Consider the following 24745-nt stretch of genomic DNA (forward strand, 5'->3'; position numbering starts at 1 on the left):
AAGATGAACTGACCTCACAAAGTGTTCCCGTCTCTAACATCTGTGGCTACTTCTTACCAAGATGGTCCTGGTCTCACCCTCCACACATAGGTGAGGTGGTGTAATGGCTGATTTGGTCGAGGAGCACAAATAAGACAGGTCAAGCAGTTACTGTTCAAACAGCAATGTTTAGTTGTACAACACATAAAGTCTAGCAACATTTACAGGGCCACTTTGAGTGTCTGTTGGCTTGTTTTCAGTTGGGAAATTTAACCATAATGTCACCATAAGATTGGCTGGGACCGGTAACATTTAAGAAATGGGTCGTTCTTGCATCCCCTAGGCTTGGGCCTCTTGCTCCATCAGGACTTGGTTATAGATGAATAGCCCACAAGTCACCAGCCTTTGAGCAAGTTGTGTCCAGGTGGAGGTGGTGGTGGGGCGGGCAAGGGGGATTCTATAAAGACACAGTGTGTGGGGCAGTGGCAGCCGACATTCGCAAACATTCATGCATCTGATGGGGGCTTCGCCCTTCATTGGGTATTTTCCATTAGCCTATAGCAACCACCTGTGGCCAGGTGAATTCATTAGTCACATTAATGGGATGGGGGTGGAGATAGGAGTAGGTAGGGTATCGGGTAAGAGATCCCTCTTATTGCTAAGTGGACAGAAGGGTGCTATTTTTCTTCCTAGATTGTACATCTTATGGATTTCTGGGATTTTGTGTGTGTGTTGTTATCTTTTTAAGTTTGGGGATAAGGAAGTCAACTCTAGCAATGTCTGTCAGGGAACACCACTCCTCCTCAGTGGCTCCGTTATGGGATGGGGAGGGTATGTAACCACACTCTGGGCCACCCACAAGTGGTGATTTTTACAAAAGTGATCCTAGCCCTTGCTCCCCAACATCTGTAGTGACCCACCCTTATGAATACTTTTAAGCAATGAAGGAGACACTCTTGTCCCACACTGGGGCTCACACAGCTGATCTCAATCAATCTGACAAGCAGAAAAGTTGCTTTCTTGACCCTCTCAGGAAGCCAAGAGTAGCTCATGCAAATGAATGGACAGGAAGCAATGCCATTGCCCTTCAGGATGGTTACAAGTAGCTGGTATGGGTTTGCAAGGGCAGAAGCAGCTCTTGATGAGTTCTTTCACCCTACAGATGGGCTGGGGCCAGCTGACACAGATGATGGAAGGGGGCAGCGCTGGCAGAACTCCATTCCACTGGGAGGAGAGCAGTGGGCTGGATAAATGGAGAACGCAACTGTCCCAAAGAGGCAGCAGACCCCTCCCATCTGCTGAGGGCTGAGAGGGGCTGTGGTGGTGGGCTGGACAAGCACAGCGCTAAAAAGTGCTTGGCCCTGCAGCAGTACAGCTGAGAAGGATGGAGGGAGAAGCAGCGCTTGAAATGGCCTTCATTCAGCTGTGGGGCAGGGGGTGGCTGGCACAGGAGGAAGGACAGAGCCCAGGAGGCCTTCTCCCTGCAGGGGAGTTGAGAACGGTTGAGGTGTGGAGACCAGCAGCTGGCAGCAGACATACAAAACAGCTTCTCCGAGGGAAGCTGAAATCAAGGCTCAGGGGTGCCTGGCACCATTCTCCTATCAGCCTTTCAATGCCCACCACCCGCGCCCCTAGATCTTCCCCTGCTGGTCCCAGGTGTCCAGTCCCATGTCTCCACACAGGACTGCTCACTGGAGCAGCCAGGGATCCCCTTTCTGTTGAAATGTAGCAACCTCTGAGCTATAGCACTCCAGCTGTTCTATCTTGACAAGGGCCTACCCTGTAACTTTCTGAGCAAGAGAGAATGAGGGCTGGATTGGTAAATAAGCCTCCGGGAATGACTGAGACTGTAGCTTTTGGATCCCTGGTGATCTGATCACCCCACCTCTGTCTCCTGGTCCACTGAATCTTAGATCTTAAGTCTATATTTTTTCCTAGCACCTGAGTGATAAAGGACTGTGATTATAAATGCTGGGATTCATAGAGGACCAGTTAAACACCTAGGCTGGACCAGGAGATGGGACAGGAGGTTGTATGAGGTTATTGTAAACAGTATCACTTGGTGTTTTCCCTTTCCTAAGGCTAAATTGTTTCCCTAGCCCTGAATTTCAGCAATCTTACAGATTAGAGGAAAAGAGTAACTTATTTATACAACCAACACAGGAGATATATGCATTAATAAATACAGGGCTTCAGGGAAAGGCAAGAAGAGGTGAAATGTATGGTGGCAGGTATCACTGGGAATGTCTACAGTAGGCTGGGGGGGGATCAGGGAAAAGCAGAGAAAGACAGACATAAATGTAATTAGCTTCACAAAAGTGAGGGAGAATTGAAAAGAGGTAAAATGGAAGTCAAGTATGTATGAGACAAAGGGAGCAACAGAGAAGCAAGTTTGGAACAGAGAGAAGTCCATTGCAGGGAAGGGAGGATGTGGTCTAAAATTTGTCTCTGAAGCCAAACCACCAAGAAAGGCAAATATTGTATTTTTTCGGATACTTCTTTAGTATTAGTTCTTCTAGAACTTAATGCCACTGCAAAAGGTTCTCACTTGACCAGCACAGGTGCTTGCTTTAACCCGGCCCTGGGACCCACATACCCGCTGGGCTCCCTGTTTGCCTTGGCTTCCCACAAGTTCAGGGCCCGTTTCAGCGCTTGATTGCAGAAACTTTCTTTCCAATTCCTCTCTATGGCTCTGATTTCTCTGGTAATCTCAGTTTGTGCTGTCCCGTGCTTTTAGTTGTGATCTTATTTGAGGGTGGTCTAAAATCATTTTTGAAAGTAGACTGCACATAAATTCTAAATATAGAAATGAAGCTACTAAAGTGGATTAATCTAAAAGGCAGGAGAGAGGGAAGGAGAGGGAGAAAGAAGACGAAGCAGGAAGCAGACGCAGGCAACTGGCCCAGAAACAGAAGCCAGGTGAGTGTGGACAGCAGCAGTCTGCAATAATGACAACAGTAGTGACTCTGGGACAGTGAACACGACACAAACTGAAGGGTGGAGCTCCACTTCCTAGACACTAATTCTTTTTGCAGGAACCCAGCTCTGGCCTACTTCTCTGCTCTCCAGTCACCTTCTTGTCCCCAGGAAGCCCTAGCCTTACCCTTACTTACAGGGAAGGGTGTCCTGAACTCCCTGCTCCTCCCAGGTCTAGCTCTGCTGCTGCCTGTCCTTGGAGAGTCTCTACAGCCCCGGTCTGTGGGCAGGTTCAGAGATAAGAGTTGCCTGTGGCTTACCTGCTCCCATCATTTCTAAGTGAACCCCCCACCCCAAGACCTCTTGAGTGAAGCACACGGCCTTGTTCTGGGACACAAGGAAAGGAGACAGATAACGGACGGTCATGGAGGAACCAAACTTACAAGGGGCTTTCCAGGGAGGGCAATGAAAATAGCTCACCCCTGCATGAACACACACACAGGCGCACTCTCCCTCCCCCTCACTCACACACACACACACACACGACGTAGACAAGGTGCTCCACAAACACCAGACAGGCCTGTGGGACAGAGTTGAAAGGAAGAAGGTGGTTGGCGGTGGTATTTGGGATGTGTGTGTGTGGAGAAGTGGCTATGTGTGATGACAGAGAAGGGGTCGTCAGGGGTTACTGTTGTGGCTTTCCTCTGTGTCCACGCTCACCGGAGGGAGGCCTCCATTGTCATTGAGCCGCTTGGCCCTGTAAGTCTCATAGTGGATGTTGTGTGTCACTTCCTTGAGGTCCTGGAGGTGGGTCCTAAAGGACACAGGGTTTGAAGAAAAGGGATGCAATTAGGGGCAGGAAGATGCGGTGGCGACACATCTGAGGCTAATACATCCCTCTGATGGACACTGGACCCAATGATTGGGACCCACTCCTTGGAGCCAGTGATACTCCTACATCCCCTTCGGCTCTGAGGCCGGAGTTGGGACTGGGCAGAAAGCTCTGTCAGACAGACCTGGAGACTCAGAAAGTGAATCTGAGCAGATGGCCCCTGACCCGAAATAATTCAACTTGGCATCTGGGCTGAGCGTTTGGGGCAGGGGAACATCTTACCTGATGACAAAGTCTCGAAGCAAGGCAAACTCACAGTGGTTGAGGTTTTCCACTATGACAAAAATAAAACCAAACAAAACAGGTGGTCATTTCATTAATACAGCAACACCCAGGAGGTGAACTTCTGTTTGGAACATGGAAGCATTTCGGAGACAGCCAATGGTTATTCTGCAACCCTTCCAGAGGTTTGCTCACTTCCATGCACTGGATTTTATTCATTGAACAAATGTTTATTAAACAGCTACAATTGTCACAATGCTGTTCTAGACTCTGGAATAACAGCTAAGAGGGACTGTTATTTTTCCCATTTTACAGAAGAGAAAACTAATGCATAGGGAGTATAAGAAACTTGCCAAGGTCTAGGACATGGCTCCTACCTTTAAGGAGCTTAAAATCTGACTAGAAGAAAGTAACGCATAGAAAATTATAGTTGAGCCATCTTTAAAAAGTCATGCACTACATGATAAATCCAATTCAACATAGATTAATCACTTGCCAAGGATTGTGGGAACAGAACGAGGATTAATATATAAACCCTCTAGACTCATAATCTAATGAGTAAGACAGACATTCTCATAAATATCCAATTCAAGGCAGATGATAAGAAAATGCCATTTAAAAAACCCTACAAAGGGTCAAAGGAAAAAGAGACAATGTGAGACCATGAGATGATCTTTGGTTTTATTTTTTGGGTTTTTTTGTTGTTGTTGATTGTTTTTTTGTTTTTGAGACAGAGTCTCACTCTATTGCCCAGGCTAGAGTGCTGTGACATCAGCCTAGCACACAGCAACCTCAAACTACTGGGCTCAAGAGATCCTCTTGCCTCAGCCTCTCAAGTAGCTGGGACTACAGGCATGTGCCACCATACCCAGCTAATTGTTTTTTTTTTCTATTTTAGTTGGCTGGCCAATTTCTTTCTATTTTTAGTAGAGGCGGGAGTCTCACTCTTGCTGAGATTGGTCTCGAACTGCTGACCTCAAGCTATCTTCCCGCCTTGGCTTCCCTGAGTGCTAGAATTATAGGCATAATGCCCAGCTGATCTTTGGTTTTAGAATCAAAATATCTGAGTCTGAAATCCACGTTTCACTGTTAACAAGTTATGTGACCTTGGGCAAGGCACTTAACCTGTTCTAGACTCTGGTTTTTGTTTTTTGTTTTGTTTTTTGTTTTTTTTTTGTTTGTTTGTTTGTTTTCTGAGATGCCAGTGGCTCAGCGGCTTACATTCCTGTCCAAGAACACCTGCCCTGCTTCCCTCTTTAGGTTATCGTATTGAACGAGATCATTAATGTGATTCTTTGACAACTTCCAGAACCATCAAGAACTGCCCAAGGTCACATCCATTCATAACAACATGGAAATGGCAACATCTGAACAACCCTTCCACAGCTTGTCAGATCACATCCCCCTTCACGTGAAAACGTTTCTCTGGCTTCCCCAGTCCTTACTAAACTCCTCTAATTCGTTGAGTCAGTGCTAAATCAGTCTCATTGCTTCCTGCCTGGGTCATGTTCTCAATTAGACTGTAAGCTCCCTAAGGGCAGAATCTGGCTGGCATTCATTTTATAGCATATATTTATAGGGGCCCTGACCTACAGATGCTTAATAAATTCTCACTGGATAATTGATCAGTAGCCAGTTCTTCCAGAAGATGCATTGAATTACCTTCAATGATCCCCCAGGGAGTTTTTCTGCCGAGGACCCTCTTGCCATTCACTTGGTACTCCTTGTCACTTCCCACCACAGCGAAAGGCATGCTCTCCTGCTGTACAGGGACAGAAACACAAACCAGACACATGGGCACAGTCATCCTCCTACAACCTGAGCATCCAAGGGCAGGGCAGCATAGGGTCCTCTAGCCTTGAACCACACATTTCTGATGCTCATTTGGTAACACCTGCCTCCTGAGAACAGCACTGGCCTGGGAGTCAGAAGGTCAGGAGTCCTGGGTCCGACCCTGACTGCACCACTGCCTGGCTGGTTAACCTCAGTAAGTCAGCTTTCCTTCAACTTTAGAGCACTTCATACTTTTCACAGTGCTTTACCACACATCTTTTGTTACTGTTGTCATAGTTTTAGAGACAGGAGCTCACTGTGCTGCCCAGGCACTTCTGGGTTCAATGATACTCCTGCCTCAGCCTCCCGAGCAGCTAAGACCACAGACACACACCACTGCACCCAGCTCACATGTCTCCTTTGATTTGGAACACAGAGCTAGCTAGGATAGACCTCTCTTAATCCCACCCAAGCAACAGCCAGACTCACTGAAGCTTTACGCCATCTCCCGTGAAACCTACTGGCAGATGCCCACGCCCACTGAAATCCCAGAGGTCGAGGCCACTTTATGATATTTGGGGGTTTGTTCCCAAATCTATTTGCATGCTTTGTATATTATTATAATTAGATAAATTAACTAATATGTAAATTGAAGACACATGCATGTGGAGAGTTGCTGCTCTGAAAATTGAGTCTCGGTGCAGTAACTCACACCTGTAATCCCAATACTTTGGGAGGCTGAGGCAGGAGGATCACTTGAAGCCAGGAGTTCAAGACCAGCCTGGGCAACAGAGCAAGACCCTTCTCTAAAAAGGTTTTAAAAATTAGCTGGATGTGGTGGCACAGGCCTGTAGTCCTAGCTACTTGGGAGGCTGAGGCAGGAGGATCACTTGAGCCCAGGAGTTCCAGGCGACAGTAAGCTATGATGGTGTCACTGCACTCCAGCCCAGGCAACAGAGTGAGACCCTGTCTCCAAAAAAAATTAAGTTGAATTTTTAGGAAGAATAAAGGTGAGTTGCTTTGGCATTAAGAGTGGATTAAGAGTGGTCTCTTCTCAAGGAAGAGACCTTGGCTCTATATTAAAAGAATGTTTAATGAATGTGATATATATGTTTTAAGTTATTTTAACTTAATAACTTCATAAAGTCTTTAAACATTTACAATTTGTATACATCATTTAAAAAATTATTTCCTCATTTCAATTGACTTTTTCAATTAACTGACCAACTACCAGTCTCAGCTACATCAGATAGGGGCTTCTGATAGAGTATCCACTCTGCTTGTTTTTTAGAGACAGGGTCTCGCTCTGTTGCCCAGGCTGGAGTGCAGTGGCGTGATCATAGCTCACTGAAGCCGCACTCCTGGCCTCAAGGGATCCTCCTGCCTCGGATTCCCAAAGCATTGAGATTATGGGCGAGAGCCACCACACCTGGCCAGATTATCCACTCTTGATGGAGGAGGAGACTCAAAGACTCAAGACCAAAACAGAAAGTGATTTGTCTCAAATTACAGTGGATTAATAGAAAAGCCCAGACTAGATCCTGTGATTCTGATACGGAATCACAGAATTGCAGGAATTTAGAATTGAGAGGGCCTTAGAAATCACTCAGGCTGATGGTGTCCAAGCCAGATTCATGGAGCCTAAAGATTCCCAGTGGGGCTGCTGGGGGCTGCTGGGGGGCAGGGAAAGCATCTCTGCTTGTGTATTTTGTATATTGGAGTTCTGAAATTTAACTTTTTAGAAAGGGTGCTTTGGGTGGGGGAATCCTATAAGCCACTTACCTAGACTAACTCCTACATTTAATTGAGGGGAAACTGAGGCAGAGTCTGACTAGAGCATAGATTTTTCAGAACCCCACCCAGATGCTTTTCCTGCCTGCTGCCCCTTCCATCACCCCACACTCTGGTTTTGCCAGAGCCTGCAGGGGAAGAGGAGGGTTTTGTGGATCAGGCAAAGTGGGGCAGGGAGTATGGAAAGAGGGATAAGCCTAAGCCAGTAGACAGAGGAGGTACATAAATCCGTCCCAAGGGTGGGGGGGCATCTGTGTGATGAGCAAAGCCCCAGGCACCCACCCTGATTTTGTCATTCTCTGTCTTGTCCTCCAAATCTTCATCAAATTCCTTCTGGGGGTAGAATTCAATGCCATTTACTTCAAGCTCCTTGCGAACCTAGAGGCAGGGAGGAGACGCAAGGTAGCCAAGTGTCAGGACAGCAGAGGAGGAGTTATGTGTGCGCGAGCTGAAGTTCGAGAGACGGATCCCGCCTTCGATAATCCGCAGTCATCTCTGAACTCCAAGACCCTGGGCAGCAGGAAGGTCCTGAGTAAATGCAAGGCCCAGTTACGCGATGACCACGGCCCAGCCTGAGAAGAGAATGAGGCCAGGGCTTCAGGCCCCCCGGGTCCTCACAACCAGCCTGCTCGTCTCAGGGTGCTTAAGGCTAACATTTAGACAGCAGCACAGCTGAGTACAGATCTCACCGGGCAGTGCTCATGCGCCCTGTATGTTCCTGTGTGCAAGGAAGAGAGGCGAGGCCCTGCCCACCCCAAGCCTCTCACTCTGCCCTCTTTCAAGGTCTTCGAGGTCAGCTTAAGTCTCACCACCTCCAGGAAGCCATCCAGGACCCCTTCATGTTCTATTTGATTGCAAATGTATTAAAGGCAGCAACTATCTTTTCATTTCTCTGGAATCCCTTCCCTCCTCCAATCCTCCACCCCCAGGCATCCAGCACAAGGCTGAGCTTATAGAAGATGCCAATAAGGACCGGCTGGCAGTGGCAGCTGGCTGACTGACTAGTCTAGTCCTTCAAGCAACCTAACATTTGAGGAGTGATCCTCGTGTTCATGGTGACGTAGGTATTCAGTGGTCCCCACAGGTAGGCTTGGAGGGTGGGAAGAAAGCAGCTGGAGCCGCACCGACTCGTCTTCATCCCTGGTACCCAGATACCACCAGCCTCGGCCTCTTTGATGGCTAAATAGGGGCTTCGTGGGGAGTTGGTGGGGTAGGTGTGGCGGTGGGAGTGAAAGAAGAATGACAAGGACCAGGAGATGGCTTGGACCCAGAGGAGGGGAAGGGAGGGATGGAGACAGGAAAAGGACAAAGGGGGCCTTTCTCACCCTTTGCTTGAATTCAGACTTCTCCTCCAGGGTCATGGTGTCAGCCTTAGCAATGACAGGGATGATGTTCACAACTTTGCTGAGGTGTTTCATGAACTCGAGATCGAGAGGTCGCAAGCTGGGGCCCAGAGAAGGTGGAATGTCAGAGCCACCTTGTCCTCCCCCACCCGGCCACTGCCACCGCTCCAGGGCACCCTTGCAGAAGAGGACTGGGCTGGCCATCGGCTGAGGCCAAGAGGCTGGCAGCTCTCCTCTCTGATGTACACCCGCGGCCTCACTGTCTGCAGAGCAGTCGCGCCATTTCCCTTTCTCTTCCTCAGTTCCCACACGAATCCTGCCTCTCTTCCAGCCCCCTCACACCAACCCTCCAGGACATCTCTTCTGACCTAGGGATTTCTTTCTCCTGGGAACATCTGTGGACTGTTGGCCCCACCCATAGTTCCCTGTGTCCTGGTTGCTGGTGTGTGTCCTATTCTGCCTCTGCCCAGCCCCCACAGTTAGTCCTGCTGGCCCAACTGGGAGCCGTGTCCCTCCCCTAACCTGAGGGCCTAGCCCACCCCTGACCCCAGGCTCTGGGGGGGCCACAATCTGGCTCTCTCTTGCGACCAGGGATTCATTAAGTCAAGCTGCCTGATGGTTCACTCTGACCAGGGTCAAGGCCTAGGAAGGGACCTTTTATTGAGTCCCTGGGCCTGGCCCAGGGTTTTTGTTTCATATCCCTCCTCCCTGTGTCACTGAATACATGCTGAGTATCTGGTTCCTACAAAATTTTGGGTCTACCTTGCTTGTGTCATCCTCTCAAGCACTGATCTGGCTCAGCAGCTGGGCTTAGTAGTGAGTAATGAAACGCACACCCCGCAGGAAGGCTGCGTGCTGGCCCGCTGGGATCTCCATCCTCTGCCTGCCCCTGGCATTTCCTGCATAGGGCCCACCTGTCACTCATGACCAGAGTTCCCAGCACACTCCGCTTATGGTCACCCTTCATCTCTAGACACTTGGCTCCTCCTGCTGCGTTGGCCACCCTCCAAGTGCATATAGCTAGCTGGGTCCCACATCCCAGCAAAATAGCAGCCCAATCCAGTAGCCCTGCCCCCACCTCCTTGGCAGTTCTCTCTGCTGGCACAGTCTTGTTGTGGTGCTGGGACACCAGTGGGCAGGAGGGTGGCTGACGCTGGTCAGTTTTGACCTCCTAGCAAGAAAGTCAGACTTGCTTGCGGGAAGTCTGGGGAACCCCCGGGTCACAGGGCCATGACTATATTCCAGCCCACCTGGCCCTCCCCGGCTGAGTCAAGATATGGATTATCCAATCCAGAAGGGGACAGCTGATGCAAACCAGAGCCAGGCCGGGCAACAGGGGTGGCGCGGTACATACGAATGTCCCGTGGGGGAGATGAAGTAGAGGCAGCAGTGGACGCGAGTGTCAGGGATGCGCTTCTTCCTGGCGATGTTCACCTCCTCCTTTAGGAACTTCTCGTACTGCTCATTGATGTACTTCTCAATGGGCTCCCAGCTGAGGGGTGGGGAAAAGTAGGTGGATGCATCAGGACAGGACCTGGGAGCGCAGCTTGGGCACGCTCAGGAAGCAGTCGCTTCACACCCTTCTCATCTCCCACCTCCCCTGGTGGGTCTATGATACCTGCTGGCCGACTCTCCCTCAGCCAGCCCCCAACCCACCCCCACCATGGCTTTCATGGCTGGTTAGTAAGCAAGGGTGGAACTTCCCAGGGGATCTAACTTCTGCCTGGGCTATGAGAAGCTGCAGAGCATGGAGGAACCAATTCCTATTCATCCTCAGTGTGAATGAATCTGCAGCATGTGAAGTATCATCCTAGCAGAGTCTTTACGGTGAAAATCTCAGAGGCAGATAGATACCAGTTTTCATTGTTGATCTGGTCTCCAAAGCCGGGGGTGTCGATGACCGTCAGCTTCATTTTGACACCGCCTTCCTCTATCACTGGGGGTGGGGGTGGGTGAAAAGAAGAGGTAGCAGAAAGGTCAGTCCTGCAGCTGACCCGAGGTGCCCTGCAGCCTGCTAGCCAGGGAGACCCAGGCCTCTTCTTTTCTTCAGGACCAATTGTTGGAAAAGTTGAGTTTAGGGGTCTTTCCCACATCAACACCTTCCCTCATGCTGTTCCCTGCACCTGGAATACACGCCTTCTTTCTACCTGTCTAAATCCTACCTGTGCTTTATCGTCTAGCTTAAGTCCCGCTTCTTTGCATTCTAGCAGCCTCCCTTCCTGAACCAGCAGTCTAAGTAGTTTGCTTCATAGAGTGCAGTGCTCAATTCTGTTGTCTTAGGTTGCCCTGCATTTGCCTTACTCCCTAATAAGCCCCATTATTTCCCCTTTGTGGCAGAGGTCCCCTCTGAACATATCCCACTGGGGTCCCTGCCTGGTCCTCACCATGCCCAATAGCTTTGATCTCCACCGTCTTGGGGATCTTCTCCTCCCGGTTCCAGCTGGAGGCCTTGCGGCTCACTTGGGATTTGAAGAGCGTGTTGACCAGTGTTGACTTGCCCAGTCCACTTTGGCCTGCAGTAAAGCAGGAGGAGGAGGTAGGGAGACCCCACATCCACCTCCTGAGCCTAACAGCCCCCATGAGCTTACAGAATTCTAGAACTATGATTCAGGCCAACTGCTCCTGTGACCACTCCCTGGGGCGTGGGGAGAGCAGGCAGGTGGGAACTTCCTGCTTACTGGAGAAGGCCGTGGGGAAGCGTCAGTTGGATTCCACATTCTCTCTTTCTTGGAGCCCCAGGACTGGGAAAGGGGACAATCCCTGCATCTGTCTGGTGTAGCAGTTTTTTGTTTTTTTGGTTTGGTTTTTTGGATTAGGTTTTCACTCTTGAATAATATTAAAAGTAAAAGAGAATTGCCTTGCATTCTGATACTGCCTCATAGTGCATAATGCACATTCACATCTGTTAGCAAAGTTCACCTTTGTATCTGCCCTGTGAGTCCTGCAACAGAGCTGTCTTTATCCCTAGGTGAGATACAGGGTCCTAGAGAGACTGATGCTCTTCTAACATAAAATATGTGCAAGGCAAATAACTAATAAATGTGACACCAGTAACTTGAACCCAAAGAACCTCTTGGCTCCATATCCACTCTTAATTCTAGCATAGCAGTTTTTTAAATTGTGCTCCCAGGGCCAGGCGCAGTGGCTCAAGTCTGTAATCCTAGCACTCTGGGAGGCCGAGACAGGTGGATTGCTCAAGGTCAGGAGTTCAAAACCAGCCTGAGCAAGAGCGAGACCCCTGTCTCTACTATAAATAGAAAAAAATTAATTGGCCAACTAATATATAGAGAAAAAATTAGCCGGGCATGGTGACGCATGCCTGTAGTCCCAGCTACTCGGGAGGGTGAGGCAGCAGGATTGCTTGAGCCCAGGAGACTGGGGTTGCTGTGAGCTAGGCTGACGCCCCGGCACACTCTAGCCTGGGCAACAAAGCCAGACTCTGTCTCAAAAAAAAAAAAATTGTGCTCCCAGAAGTCCCAGTGTCCTGTGAAGATACACATAGAGAGGCCGCAGCCCCCACCTCCACTGCCTTCACTATAGCATTCTTTCCACCTGGTTTTGCAGAACTTCCACATGCAGTTCTGCAGAAGATTTCATTTCAAGGAAAAGCTCCACAGCTAAAAATTGTTTGAAAACCACTGGTGTGTGCATTCTTCTCAAACTGTAACATGCACAAGAATCCCCCAAGAAAGCCTTGCAACTGACAGCAGCATGAGAATCACCTGACCCTTTTAGGGAAGGATCTCAGGCCCCACCCCAGACCCATGATTCAGAATCTGTGTTTTAACTGGGCTTCCAGAGGAATCATATGGGCAGTAAAGTCTAAGGAATGCTGGTCTAGAGCATTCTGTGGAACATTAGAAAAAGAACCAGGCTGGCCGGGCGCGGTGGCTCATGCCTGTAATTCTAGCACTCTGGGAGGCTGAGGCGGGCAGATTGCTCAAGGTCAGGAGTTCGAAACCAACCTGAGCAAGAGTGAGACCCCGTCTCTACTAAAAATAGAAAGAAATTAATTGGCCAACTAAAAATATATAGAGAAAAAACTAGCCGGGCATGGTGGCGCATGCCTGTAGTCCCAGCTACTCAGGAGGCTGAGGCAGAAGGATTGTTTTAGCCCAGGAGTTTGAGTGCTAGGCTGACGCCATGGCACTCCAGCCAGGGCAACAGAGTGAGACTCTGTCTCAAAAAAAAGAAAAAAAAAAAAAAAGAACCAGGCTGGGGGATAAGGGCTGAGGATTCTAGACTCAACTGTGCTATTTCCCCTGAATGCCTTTGGATTAATAATGTTTGCCCCCTGGGCCTCAGCTTCCTTACTGATAGGATGGTGGGGAGAGAGGGAATAGGAAGATAGCAAGGACGACAAGGTGCCTTTCTCCTTCCAGCTGACCAGCTCATGGTGGCCACCTGGACTCTGTTAAAAAGGCTACATCTGGGCTCAGGACTGAACGTGTGCCATGACTGTCCAGCAATGTTTGTCAGGGGCACCACTAGGAAGAGAAGTGGCCCCTAGGTCTCGAATTTGCCATTCTTGGTCTGGGATGTTTTGTAAGGTCATTTGTTCATTAAGTACTCTTGAGTGCCAAGGGCTGTCCTAGAATTGGAGATACAAATGTGAACAAGATAGCATTCTTACCATCAAGGAGTCACTTTGTATGAGAGAGACCAAAACATAAGCAGACAATTACAATATGTCGTAAAACCTGCCATAAAAGAGATAACCCAGAACATTGTAACAGCATTGCAAAGGGAATCTAATCCAGTCTCTCTGCAATCAATACAAACCTCTAGGAAGATGCAACAACTAAGCTGAAACCTGAAAGATGACTTCAAGTGAGCCATGAGAAGCAGGAAGGGAGTTCTAGACAGAGGGAATAGCAAATGCAAAGGCTCAGAGGTAGGAAAGAGCATAGCAAGTCGAGAACTGTTCCTTATGAGCGAGGAGTATAATGCTAGATGGGAAGTGGTCAGAGATGAGTTGGAGAGGCAGTGCCAAGACAAATTTGGTGTTTAAACTTATCCTGAGTTTAAAGGAGAGTTACTGAAGAGTTTTGAGTAGGATGGGTGGCTTGATGAGTTTTGTAAGTTGGAAAGATTATTCAATCACTGGTGGACAATGGATTGGAGAGAAAAGGAGACAGAGAACTAGTAGGGTCAGTGCCACTCCAAAATGTGGCCTGTACCCAACCTTCCAGGGTCCATGAACCATCTGCTACCAGCTTGTACCAGGGGTAAATCAACTATGTCACCAAGCACACTGTTTAGTTCAGCTGATTTTTTTTTAATTTTTATTTTTTTTATTTTTTAATCCCCTGGCATCAGCAAAACTAGTCAGGGGCCAGGAACTGGGGACAGACTATACATCCATCATTTCTGATGTCCTTTTCACAGCTCCCCTTCTCCCCAGCTATTGTCCATCTACTTGTGGATGGCACAGCTGATGTTTTTTATAGCAAGACTTTCCAGATGATTTTCACCCTGCCCCAAGCTCCACCTGAGCTTATCTTGCTGCAGGTCAGCACTCTGAGCTGCACGGTGTCGGGTGGCCAAGGCAATCCAGGTGAGAGACCTAGCTCGGCTTAGGGTGGCAGCAGGAGAGATGGAGGGAAGTGTGCAGATGTAAGAGATATTGACGAGATAAAATGGACAGGACTCGATGATTGATTAAATTGGAGGATAAAGGAAGAGGAGGAAAGAAGGATGATGCCCAGAACCCTGATTCAGGACGGAGGCAACACCTCACTGAGATGGGGCAAAGGTCCTTCCTGCTCTTACATTCCGTGATGCTGCTCAGTAACCAAATCCCTAGAAATTCTCTCGGAGTTCTAAAGCACTACAAAAGATAAAAAATAAGACTACCCTTCATCCCATCTGCCCACCAGCTCTTAGAAATAGAGAAGGGCACTGATGCTTCCCCAGTGTCCCAAACCTGAAAGCAGGAGCGGGCAAAGCAGCCTGCATGCACCCAGCTGGTGGTGGGGCCGGGCGGGCCGTGCACCCAAAGCTCCCACCCCGGGTCAGCTGGTCTTGAGGGGAGAAGGGGGTCGGGCCTTTGCGATCAGCATGGTGAAACGCTCCCTTCCAGGAAAAGCTCATCCTAGAGAAGCCAGCACTGAGGCCGTTCTGGGGAAAGAAATGCGATCCTCCGTGCTGCCCACCACAGGCCTCCAGTGACCCCACAGCTCTCCATACCCACGACCATGATGTTGAAGTCGAAGCCGGTCTTCATGGTCTTCTTGCGCATCTGCTCGATGATGGTGTCGATGCCGATGTAGCCCAGCAAGTTGGAGTTGATGCTGACGGGCTTCATGGGCACTGCCGGCTTAGGCCTGGGCTCAGGCACCAGCTCTGACATGGCTGCGTCCGTCCTGGTCTCTGGGAACCCTGCAAAGCCAAGGTGGGAGGGTTCGGAGGGGCGGGCAGGAGGAGAGCAGAGGTCATGTGGAAGCCACAGTATTTTTCTCTTGACACAGAATCATATGGAGCCGGGACTGGACCTTAATGTCATCCAGTCCAGGTCCCTCATTTCACAGACGCACAGACTGAGGCCTAGAGGAGAAAGGACTCGCCTAAGAACGGGGAGCAGATCAGTCAGATGCAAAATCTGGACCAGTACCAGGCTGTCCAGTTGCTGCGCCAAAACACCACACCTGTGTGTCTAACTGGGGTTTCTCCACCCTGGCACCGCTGACATTTGGATAAATCCTACTTGTGCGGGTGCTGGCCAGTGCATGGAGGATGTTTGGTGGCATCTCTGGCCTCTACTAGATACCAGTCATAGGCCCCCAGTTGTGACAACCCAAAATGTCTCAAGACGGTACCAAATGTCCCGTAGTGGGGCAACATCACCCCGATTGAGAGCCACTAGTCTAAGAAATGTCTGGGGTTATTCAGCCCTCAGTCCTGCTCCGCAAAGAAAGGGCAAAGACGCTTTAAAATCCTGGACTGATCTACTGACTGTCACTGACTACTCCAGCTGCTTCATCTGTTAGAAGCAAACAGGGCGACCTTCTCTGCAGAGTGCATATCAACTCCCACTTCCCAGCCTCGGTGCACCCCTGCAAAGTAGCGGTGTGTGTACCTCAGACCCCCTCCCACAGTTGTGAATCTGTGGGACCAGGGGCCAGAGGGGAGGAGATGAGAACCGGATGAGAGCTGTCACTTGCCTAAGATACACAGTGTGCTCCTGGAATGCTGGGTGGCAGAAGAAAGGAGAGGCTGAGGACCCAGGCCCTCCCAGGGAGGAAAGGCAGGTGTCCCCCTGGGTCTGGCAGAAATCTTTGGGTTTCCTTTTCAGGCCACTGCCCGCCAGGGAAGGCTGCAGGAGAGAGCAACTCCATTTCCCCGTCCATAGAATGAGTAGGGGGAAAGAGCCTGGCTCTGCCACTCATCAACTTTGTGGACTCGGAAGGCCACTTGCCCCTGTGAGCCTGCTTCCTCCTCTGTAAAATGCTAGGATCATGACTAGGGCTGTGGTGAGCACTACACAATGATGCTTAGGAACACTGAGCGCCACCCTCACAGTCCCAGACCCTCCTGCCCCTGCCCCTTTCAAGTCCCCCGGCTGGCCTGGAGGGGAATGAAACAACGCATGTGAAAGCACTTGTCGAAGGGAGGCGCCCCACACGCTAATCACACAAGCAGCATTATTAGACTCCATGCTCTCTCGAGGATGCCCTCCAGCTCTGCCGTTCTAGAATCCTATGGTTCACAACTACAGCTCTGCAAGCCTCAGCCTTACAGGGATGCCTGATGGAGCAGCAGATGGGCAGGAGGGAGAGGGGACAAGAGTGCTCCCTCCCACCCCTAAACCCAGGAGAATGCCCTTGTCCCCCCACCACCTGGTCCATCCACCAGTACTGGCAAGACCCTCTCTCCCGCTGGGAAACTGTTCTTTCCTTTGTCACTCTCAGGCACAGCCAAATCTCACAAAGCCTCGGGACCTCCCCAGGGCCTGGTGTGGCTATCTATCTCTTGCTTCCCAAGAAGCTGCTGCCAGCCAGGAGGCTCCAGACGGCAGCAAGATTGGCTCAGCCCTGCAGCAGCTGACTCTCAGCAGCCTGCCCCTGCTCCTCCACTCTTGCACGTGGCTCACAGCCCTGCTCGGTACACCTGCACTGGGGCCACTGCCCCATTTTCCCTCCCCAGCTGCTCTGGCGGGCTGGCCGTCTGCATGGGCCTCAGGCCTCTATAGCGGAGCCCATGTGGGCTCCACCCCTGTGTTGTGGATAGATGTACCTGGGCTGGGGCTGGGGAAAGTGAGTCTGGTATTTATTTATTTAGGGTTTTGTAAGTATTCTCATAAAGTGTGTGTCCTCAGCATGGCCTGCTCAGCCCTGGCCTGTTAACTGCAGCGTCCTAAAAGAGCACCCCCAAAAGACAGACCCTGATTGAGAGAGAAGGCCTACCAGGTGCCCAAGCCACTTCTAGGGGCTGCAGCAAGCCTGCCGCAGGTCCAGGACATGGTGGCTCTCACTTTCATTCTTCTAGTGAGCACATACGAGCCCCCATTGTGTGCACTATACAGAGCACCTGCTGGCAAGTCAGCGCCCTCTCGACTACATGCCAATTACATGTCAGTCACATGCTGGTGACAGCCACCCATCAGTCACAAGTACTAGGAACATGCTGCAGCTCACTGTGCCCCCTCCAACCCCTGGCTGAGTCCCACTCCGGCTTCACCCTTCAGCTCCAGGGCTGCCCCAGGAAGGGCTCTGCCCTCCTGTCTCATGGGATGCCTCAGCCCCCTGTGGGCACACCGGTACTCATCACACTCACTCACTCATTCATTCCATCCCATCCAGTCCATTGCATACGCTGTCAAATGGGGGCCCACTCCAGCCAAGCCCCGGACTAAATGCCAAGGACACTTTTGTACTCCAGACAAGGTCGTGGCCCCCGAGGACCCACTGTCTGGCAAGGGAGCCTGACAAGTACACGAAGACCTCTAGAGCACAGGACAAATGCTGCCCTGGAGCTGGATTCTGCAGCTCCCCTGGTCCTACCGTGCTAACTCAGATGGGCAGCTGACCCAGGCTTGAGTCCTGGCTGGGTGACCTCTGTGAGCCTCAGTTTTCTCCTCAGAAAAGTGGGGGTGGTACCCACCTTGCTAGGTGGCTGTGAAGGTGATACAAAACCATGGACATAAACTGCCTGGCACTGCATATGTGCAGGTCCCCACCCTTCTTTAGGGCAGGGGCTGTGTCTTATTGCTTTCTGTGCCCCAAGGTATCTAGCATACCACAGGCACTCAGCATTGGATGGACAAATGAAAGCCCCAGGGTGAAGCAGCTGTCACCTCAAAGCCACCACCTTTCTTTTCCCTCAGATGCTTCTCCCTGTGCAGAGCAGCCGACCCCTGCCCAGCAAATGGCTGGCCACAGTCTGCGGTTAAGAGAGCTCCTCCCTCCCCCCTCCCGCAGCAGAGAGTGGGGAAGAGCTCAGGATGGAGTCACAGCAGGATGCAGCACAAGCATGCCACCCTGGCTAGATGGTCCTTAGTGCCCCCACTAAGCTCCCAGCTCTCCCACGGTCCCTGAAGAAGAGGGGATCTGTCTGCAGCACCCTCTGCCAGGAGCTGCAGACCCCATGGGTGCTCCAGGGAGAGGCACTATCCACCTGACTCAGCCCTGGTGGAGTCCCCCACAGAAACAGCGCCCCATTCCCATGCTGAGCAAGGACCCTCACGCTTTCTTTTACAGGCAAATGAATGGCTTTGTCTTTGTCTGGCCCAGGGACCCCACCCCTCTATTGAGAAGGTGGCAGTTGGGGGAGGGGACCTTTCCAAAATAGCACCTGCCACCCAGGCTTAGTGCTGACCCCCTCTTCCTTCTCTCCTGAGCTGGGGATCTTCCCCAGCCCCCAGCAGCCTTCGGGACCCCACCTCCGCCCGCAGAGACACTTCCAGTCCACCCGGGCTCCAGGCCTGGGCTCTTGGAAAGGGAATCACAAAAGATATTAGCCTTTCCCCATTCGCAGGAGCAAAGGACACCCCCTTCCCCCATCCCAGTCCTCTGGAGGCCAGCAGGTTCCCTTGGAGACCACCAGCTGGTGCCTGTCTCAGCGTGTGCCTGCGGGAGGAGGGGAAGAGGGGATTTTGTCAGCACTCAGGTCTCTCGCCTGGCGGTACGTGGCCCTGGGACCTGTGCCTGGCGTATGTGTATGTGCACCTCTCGGTGGATTCCAGCGTAAGGCTTTGTATGCGCATCTGGGGTGCATGTCCGTGGGTCCCTGTATCTCCCCGCGTCCGGTGTGTGCCTTTCTCCAAGATGTTATCTCTCGAGGTATATGGCACCGTGTGTGCGTGTGTCCATACATATGTCACCGCGCGTGGGCTGCTCGGCGCAGCACCCCTCCCCCTGGTAGCACCTCCCGCCGCGCTTGCCCTGGCCACAGCCTCCTCCTGCCGGGTGCCGCCGGCCCGGCCGGCCGGCCGCCCTACCTTTGGACATGAATCCTCCTTTGTCTCTGTTCCTCCGGGAAGATGCTCAGGGCGCGGGGTTGCAAGGCTCAGCGGGGCGCGGGCTCCCGCGGGCCGAGCGGCCCCTGCAGCCGGGCCTCGCCCCTCGGCGCTCTCCGCCCACCCGCCCGGCCCGCGGCCCCGCCGCGCCGCCCCTGCGCCCCGCGCCGCCGCGCCCGCCCGGGACTTCGCCTCGGCTCGCTCGGCGCCGCGCTGCTCCTGTCCGCGCGCACCGATGCCGCCGCCGCCGCCAGCCGCCGCCGCCGCTGCCACCCGCACCACGTGACCCGTGCGCCAGCCGAGCCGCCGAGGGCCCCTCCCCCTCCCGCGGCGCCCGCGCCCGCACACGGGAGCCGGCTCTAGGTCTCGGCTGCGGGCGGCCCAGCAGGCGCGCGGGACGCTGTGTCTGCGGGCTCCGGGTGCCCAAAAGGTGTCCGCATCTCAGACTGGGCCCCTTACCCGCTGGGCTGGGCGAGTGGGAAGCGCAGGGGACCAGTGACAGCTGCCCGCGGCCGTGAGCGCGCGTGAGTCACGCGGTGGTGGGATGCTGCGCTGGATCCCCGCCGTCCTGCCCAGGCCCCGCGCCTGCCGAGCCCTGAGTCGGGGCCGGGTTCCAGGCGCTGCTCCGGGGTGATGAGCCCTATAACCTTGGGCTAGTCAGGAACTCCCCTCAGCCTCAATGTATCCATCAGAACAATCTTTCCCACATTCAGTGGACATTAACCGACAGCACATTGCCAGGCCTTGGGGCACAGGGATGAGGATGGCCATCCCGGCCATCAGAGGTTCTGGGTCTAGTGGAGGAAACAGGAAGCTGGACTGTCCTAGTGCAGGGGGCTGGGGTTTGCACAGGGTGTTGTGGGTGCAGGCGGGTGGGCACCCTGGGGAGAGAGGGGTTGTGAAGACTTTTTGGAGAAGGTGCAGGCGGAGATGGGAAAGCCAGGGCAGGCAGGAGGGAAGAAGGAAAGGGCATCCTGCACAGAGGTGAGGAGGCCCAGAGGTGAGAGCTACACGGTGCTGGTGGTGCACCCAGAGCTCTTGGGTGCAGCTGAAGCAGAGAAAATTCCAGACAGGTACATAGAGCCAAGAGGCTGGAGAAGTCCGCAGCCTTGTAAGCTAGGCTGGAGAGCTGGACTTTAAGGGAAGGTAGTGGTGAGTCATCGAGGAATATTAAGCCCAAAGTGCTGCCATCCAGGATGTGAGCCTGGTGGCAGCTGTGTGGAGGGGAGGGGGTGGCCTCACAGGGGCAGAAGAATGGAGAGGAGGGGACAGACTGCCATACAGCTGGATGAGCTTGCGAGAGAAAGACGAGGGAAAGGAGGACACCCAGGTTTCTAGTCACAGGGTAGAAGGTGGGCACTGCTTGCAGCTGAGGGAGTGAGGTCAAGGAGGCAGGTGGCAGTTCACAAAGGAAAGGGAGGGCTGTCTCTGGACATGCGCAGGAGATGTCTGTGTAGAGGAGTCCAGCAGGCGTTGGCTGTACCTGTCCACCTTTCAGGAGAGAGGGCTAGGGGAACGTGGAGGGAGAGCTGAGGTTGCACAGGGAGACCAGAGTGGGGTCGAGGTCCCCTGTCTCAGTGCGCAGAGCAGCATAACAAGGGATCCAGCAGCCCAAAGACCCAATTCAGGCACTGGGCTGGATGCTGTCTGTGTACCTTTCCAGACCCAGAATCTCCAAGCCTTTGAAATGCTGGGAATAAGCTGCCCTATGCAGAATTCCAGGATCTGGGTTCCAATCAGCTTCCTGCCACCAGCCAGCTTTGGTGTGACTTTAGGCATGTCACAAACTCTGAGACCAAATGAACTTCCAGCCCTTGTGTTGACCTGTTTATCGTTCTATGTAGGACTTCCATATATATTAGTACAAGTCTCCAACCTACCTTTCAGGACAGGGCTGAGGGTGAAGGGCCAAGGAAGAGACTTCCAGGTAAGGCTCCTTTTAACCAATAGATAGATACCTTCCTAAAGGCCGAGTATGGATGGAGTTAGAAGGTCTCTGGTGCAGGCATTATCTCCTGCTCAGAGGAGCACTGCGGTGGCGAGTACTGTTAGTCAAATCACCGCTTGCTCAAGCACTGGTTGGTATTTTCACATAGGAGGTTTGCCTTAAAAGCTGGCCTCACCTACTGATCACCTGGGTATTCCTGCTCTTCAGGAAACAAAGAAACAACTTGGGAGATGCTAAAGGGAGGACTCAGCGTAATCACTGCTCCACAAGTTACCCAGTAAACTTTCCTTCTGATGGCTTCCCTCAGCCCGATAGCTCACTAGCAAATTAGGACCCAGCTCAGGGTACATCCCCTATGTTCATCTCCTCAACACCTATTCCTTTTTCCCAAAAAACCCATTCAACACTGACCTTAGAGTCCTCCCTCCCTTTCCCAATTCTCCAAGCATGACCCACTTCCAGGCTCATGCGCCCCCCGCCCTCCAGCAGCCCAGTGCACCCCCAGCCAGGCTCTCTGCATTTACCTTTGGATTCTCTGGCCAGGTCCAGTGTGGCAGGCTCCGTGGCTTGGTCTGGGGCAGCATCTGCTACAGGGTGGTCCGGGGCTGGGACTGTGCTTCTGCTTGACGTCACCAGGGGGGTAGCAATATCCAATGTGGTCAGGTCCTTAACCCTGTCCAGTGGAGTCTCCCCAGTGGCTGGGTCTGGGGTGGCTGACACAACTGAACTCATAGCTGTGCCCAGCCTGCTTATATCCAAACCAAGAGAATCCATAGCTGTGCCCAGCTTGGCTCTATTTGCTCCCGCCAAAGCCATGGCTGTTTCCAACCTGCTTGTGCCCACCGTAGCTATGGTTGTGCCCAACTTGACTGGCTCTGGTATTGCCAGATCCATGGCTGTGCCCCCTGAAGTCATATCTGGCTTGGTTGTACCTGCTGTAGTCAAGTTCATGGCTTTGCCTAATTTGGTTGTACCCGCTGTAGCCATGGTTTTGCCCAGTTTGTCTGGGTCTGAGGTTGTCAAATCCATGATCATGCCTGACTTGGTTGTCCCTACTGTAGTCAAATTCTTGGTTGTGCCAGCTGTAGACAAGTTCATGGCTTTGCCTGATTTGGCTGTGCCTGCTGTAGATGAGTCCGTGGCCATGCCCAGCTTGGTTTTCAGAGCAGGGAACTCTGTGCCTGTGTCCAATCTGGGTGTGTTTGGTGTGGCCAAATTGGTAGCCAAGCTAGGTCTGTTGGTGGCCACTGTGGTTAAATATCTGGCTGTATCTGTCCTTGTGTCCACAGCAGTCAAGTTCATAATGGCATTGGCCCTTTGGGGACGCACCCGGGGTCTGGGGATACCCCTGGACCGGGTCTTGCCTCTTGCTGAAGGAGCTCTGGTAGGCATGTGGGCAGTCACTGGGACAGGGCGCCCCTGACCTGCCGGGTCTGGCCCTGCAAGGACTGGCTCACTCTGGGCTAACCGGGATTGGAAAGGTAAAGCCAAGTGTGAACTCACCAGGGGCTTCTCCACTGTGGGCATCCTGCTGGGTGTGGCCAGACGTGGGTTCCCTGGGCCCTCGGAGTGGACTCTGACCCCTGTCATTAGGGTCACAGGTAGTGATCCTGAAGCACACAGCCTCCTTCCTTCGTGGGAAGCAGCCTTCCTTCCTGGGGTGGGCAACTCTTCCCAGTGAGAAAGCAGGGGCTCCAGGGGCCGAGTCTGGCTGTTCTGACGGAGTGTTAAGGAGATGGAGCTGAGCTTCCTGGGCACAAGGCTGTTGGCAGGCAGGGGGCTCAGGGAAGCTCCTGGGACAATGCCAATCTCCTGCGGGGGTACACTCTGGGCCCTGGCTCCAGGGCCTGGTCGGCTGGAAGTCTGTGGGATATGGCTTTGGGGGAAGGCATCCAGATGCACCGTCTTCCTGAGGACAGGGATGAGGGGGGACACTCCCCCAGGGAGCCTTGAGGGGCGGGTAGAGCACCCCAGCATGTGACTGTGGGAGAAGGAGGTTCCAGGGCCTGGGCCCCCGTGCGGCTGCATCTCTGGAGGAGCAGGAGCAAAGCTGTGGTCCATCCAGGCCGAGTTTCTGTCCCTGAGGCAATAACAGAGAGAAAGGGCCAGGCGAGGGTGAGTTGCTCAGGCCTGCATGTCTCAGCCTCCCTTCCAGACCAGCAGCTAGCACTGCCACGTCTGAAGGGGCCTTGTTTTGGGGACTGTCCGGTCTCCCTGGAGGAGTACATGTGTGTCTTCCTCTAGTCCTCCTACAGCTCCTATCTGCTGCAGGCCCACACGTATCTCACACCCCAGCCGGCCCCCACGTGCAGGGCTCTGGTGTGTGCCAAGAACTGGCTGCCCCGGCCCAGGAAACTCAGGCGGGGCTTACCTCTCCCCTGCCTCAGCCTGAGCATGGCCCCTCTCCCTGTGGACAGCTCTGTGGAGGTCACATGTGTGTTGAGGGACTCTGGAGGAGGGCAGCGGTCACTGGTGACCCATCTGCCTCTCTCTTCCAAAAGGAGCCAAAGGGCTCTGGTTCCCATCCACAGCAGCCGAAACAGGAATTCAGGCATCCAGGTAGGAGGCCAAGAGATGACCAGTTTGGCTTGAGAACAGGGTCTGGACCCAGGGCTCCTGCCCGGAGCCAGGAAAGAGCCCTGGGATGGGCTGGTGCTGGAGCCAGAGTCAGAGCCAGAGCTGAGCATGCCCTGGAGAAGGCGAGGTGGGAAGAGAAGTAATGAATGTTCACAAGAGATTGTCCAGTGAGCAAGCCACAGTCCCTGCCCTTGAAGAGCCTGCGGTCTCTGGGTGCAGGGCAAGGAAGTAGGCAGGGCCATGCCAAGGTAAGCATTAGGGGTGGGCATTAGCTCCATATCTGGTGCCAAAGGAAGGAGGCTGGGCCTGAGGTTGGGCTATTCATGCAGAGGGCCCAAAAGGGAGAGAGTGAGGCATCTTTCTGGAGATCCAGCATGGGCGTCCTATTCTGTATCTGGGGCTGAGGAGGGAGACAAGGGTTAGGTGAGCTGGGGATGAAGCCAGGTGACAATGATGCTCAGCCCTTGGAAGATGACACAGTCAGATCTGCAGGAGGGAACAGTTACTCAGGGTCAGTGTGACAGAGGGATCAGAGAGGAACAGAGGCAAGGAGGCAAGGAGAGCCATGAGGATGTAGCTGAAAGCTCCATGGGCCGTGGAGGTGGGTGGGCTGGGCTGGGGCAGGCTGCATGGCACAGGGGAACCTGGGGGCAGGGAGGGGGTGCAGGGGGTGATGTTGAGGATGCTGCTCAGAACTCTGTGGTCTGAGTAGATGGGCCATCCCCTGAGGTGGGCTCCAGGGCCCCCAGATGGCCAGCTCGTGCCCACTGTGGGCTCCAACTCACCCTCTGGTACAAAGTGGCCTCAGTTGCTTTCAGCACAGCAGGCTGGGACATGCTGCTTGGGGG

At 52.8% G+C, this 24745-nt stretch overlaps 1 protein-coding gene across 4 annotated transcripts; it reads right to left on the bottom strand.

The window, feature by feature from the left end:
- Positions 1-1371: 1371 nt before the first annotated feature.
- SEPTIN3 (septin 3) lies at positions 1372-23394 on the bottom strand. Of its 4 annotated transcripts, none has more exons than XM_012741850.3 (11): positions 21845-23394; positions 15106-15297; positions 11301-11429; positions 10771-10852; positions 10271-10408; positions 8899-9016; positions 7856-7951; positions 5672-5768; positions 4010-4061; positions 3616-3709; positions 1372-1460 (listed from the first exon to the last, which is right to left on the bottom strand). In XM_012741850.3, the coding sequence occupies exons 1-11, from the start codon at positions 23379-23381 to the stop codon at positions 1395-1397; spliced, it is 2601 nt and encodes an 866-aa protein (XP_012597304.2). In that variant the 5' UTR covers positions 23382-23394; the 3' UTR covers positions 1372-1394. The 4 variants fall into 4 exon arrangements, with proteins under 4 accessions (XP_012597304.2, XP_012597305.2, XP_012597307.1 ...); XM_012741851.3 differs by having other exon boundaries at positions 5672-5771; XM_012741853.3 differs by lacking the exon at positions 21845-23394 and adding an exon at positions 19355-19656 and having other exon boundaries at positions 5672-5771.
- Positions 23395-24745: the final 1351 nt, after the last annotated feature.

Source organism: Microcebus murinus, chromosome 10 (assembly GCF_040939455.1).
Source record: "Microcebus murinus isolate Inina chromosome 10, M.murinus_Inina_mat1.0, whole genome shotgun sequence".
In the NCBI taxonomy this organism is placed as follows: domain Eukaryota; kingdom Metazoa; phylum Chordata; class Mammalia; order Primates; family Cheirogaleidae; genus Microcebus; species Microcebus murinus.

Excerpts from the sequence above, each read along its gene's own strand:
- SEPTIN3 (XM_012741851.3), bottom strand. The coding sequence starts at position 23,381 with ATGGACCACAGCTTTGCTCCTGCTCCTCCAGAGATGCAGCCGCACGGG. Across the intron at positions 9,017-10,270 it reads ATCTCCCCCACGGGACATTC|CTTGCGACCTCTCGATCTCG; the intron begins GTATGTACCGCG and ends TCTGGGCCCCAG. Across the intron at positions 5,772-7,855 it reads CAGAGAATGACAAAATCAGG|CAGGAGAGCATGCCTTTCGC; the intron begins GTGGGTGCCTGG and ends GTCCCTGTACAG.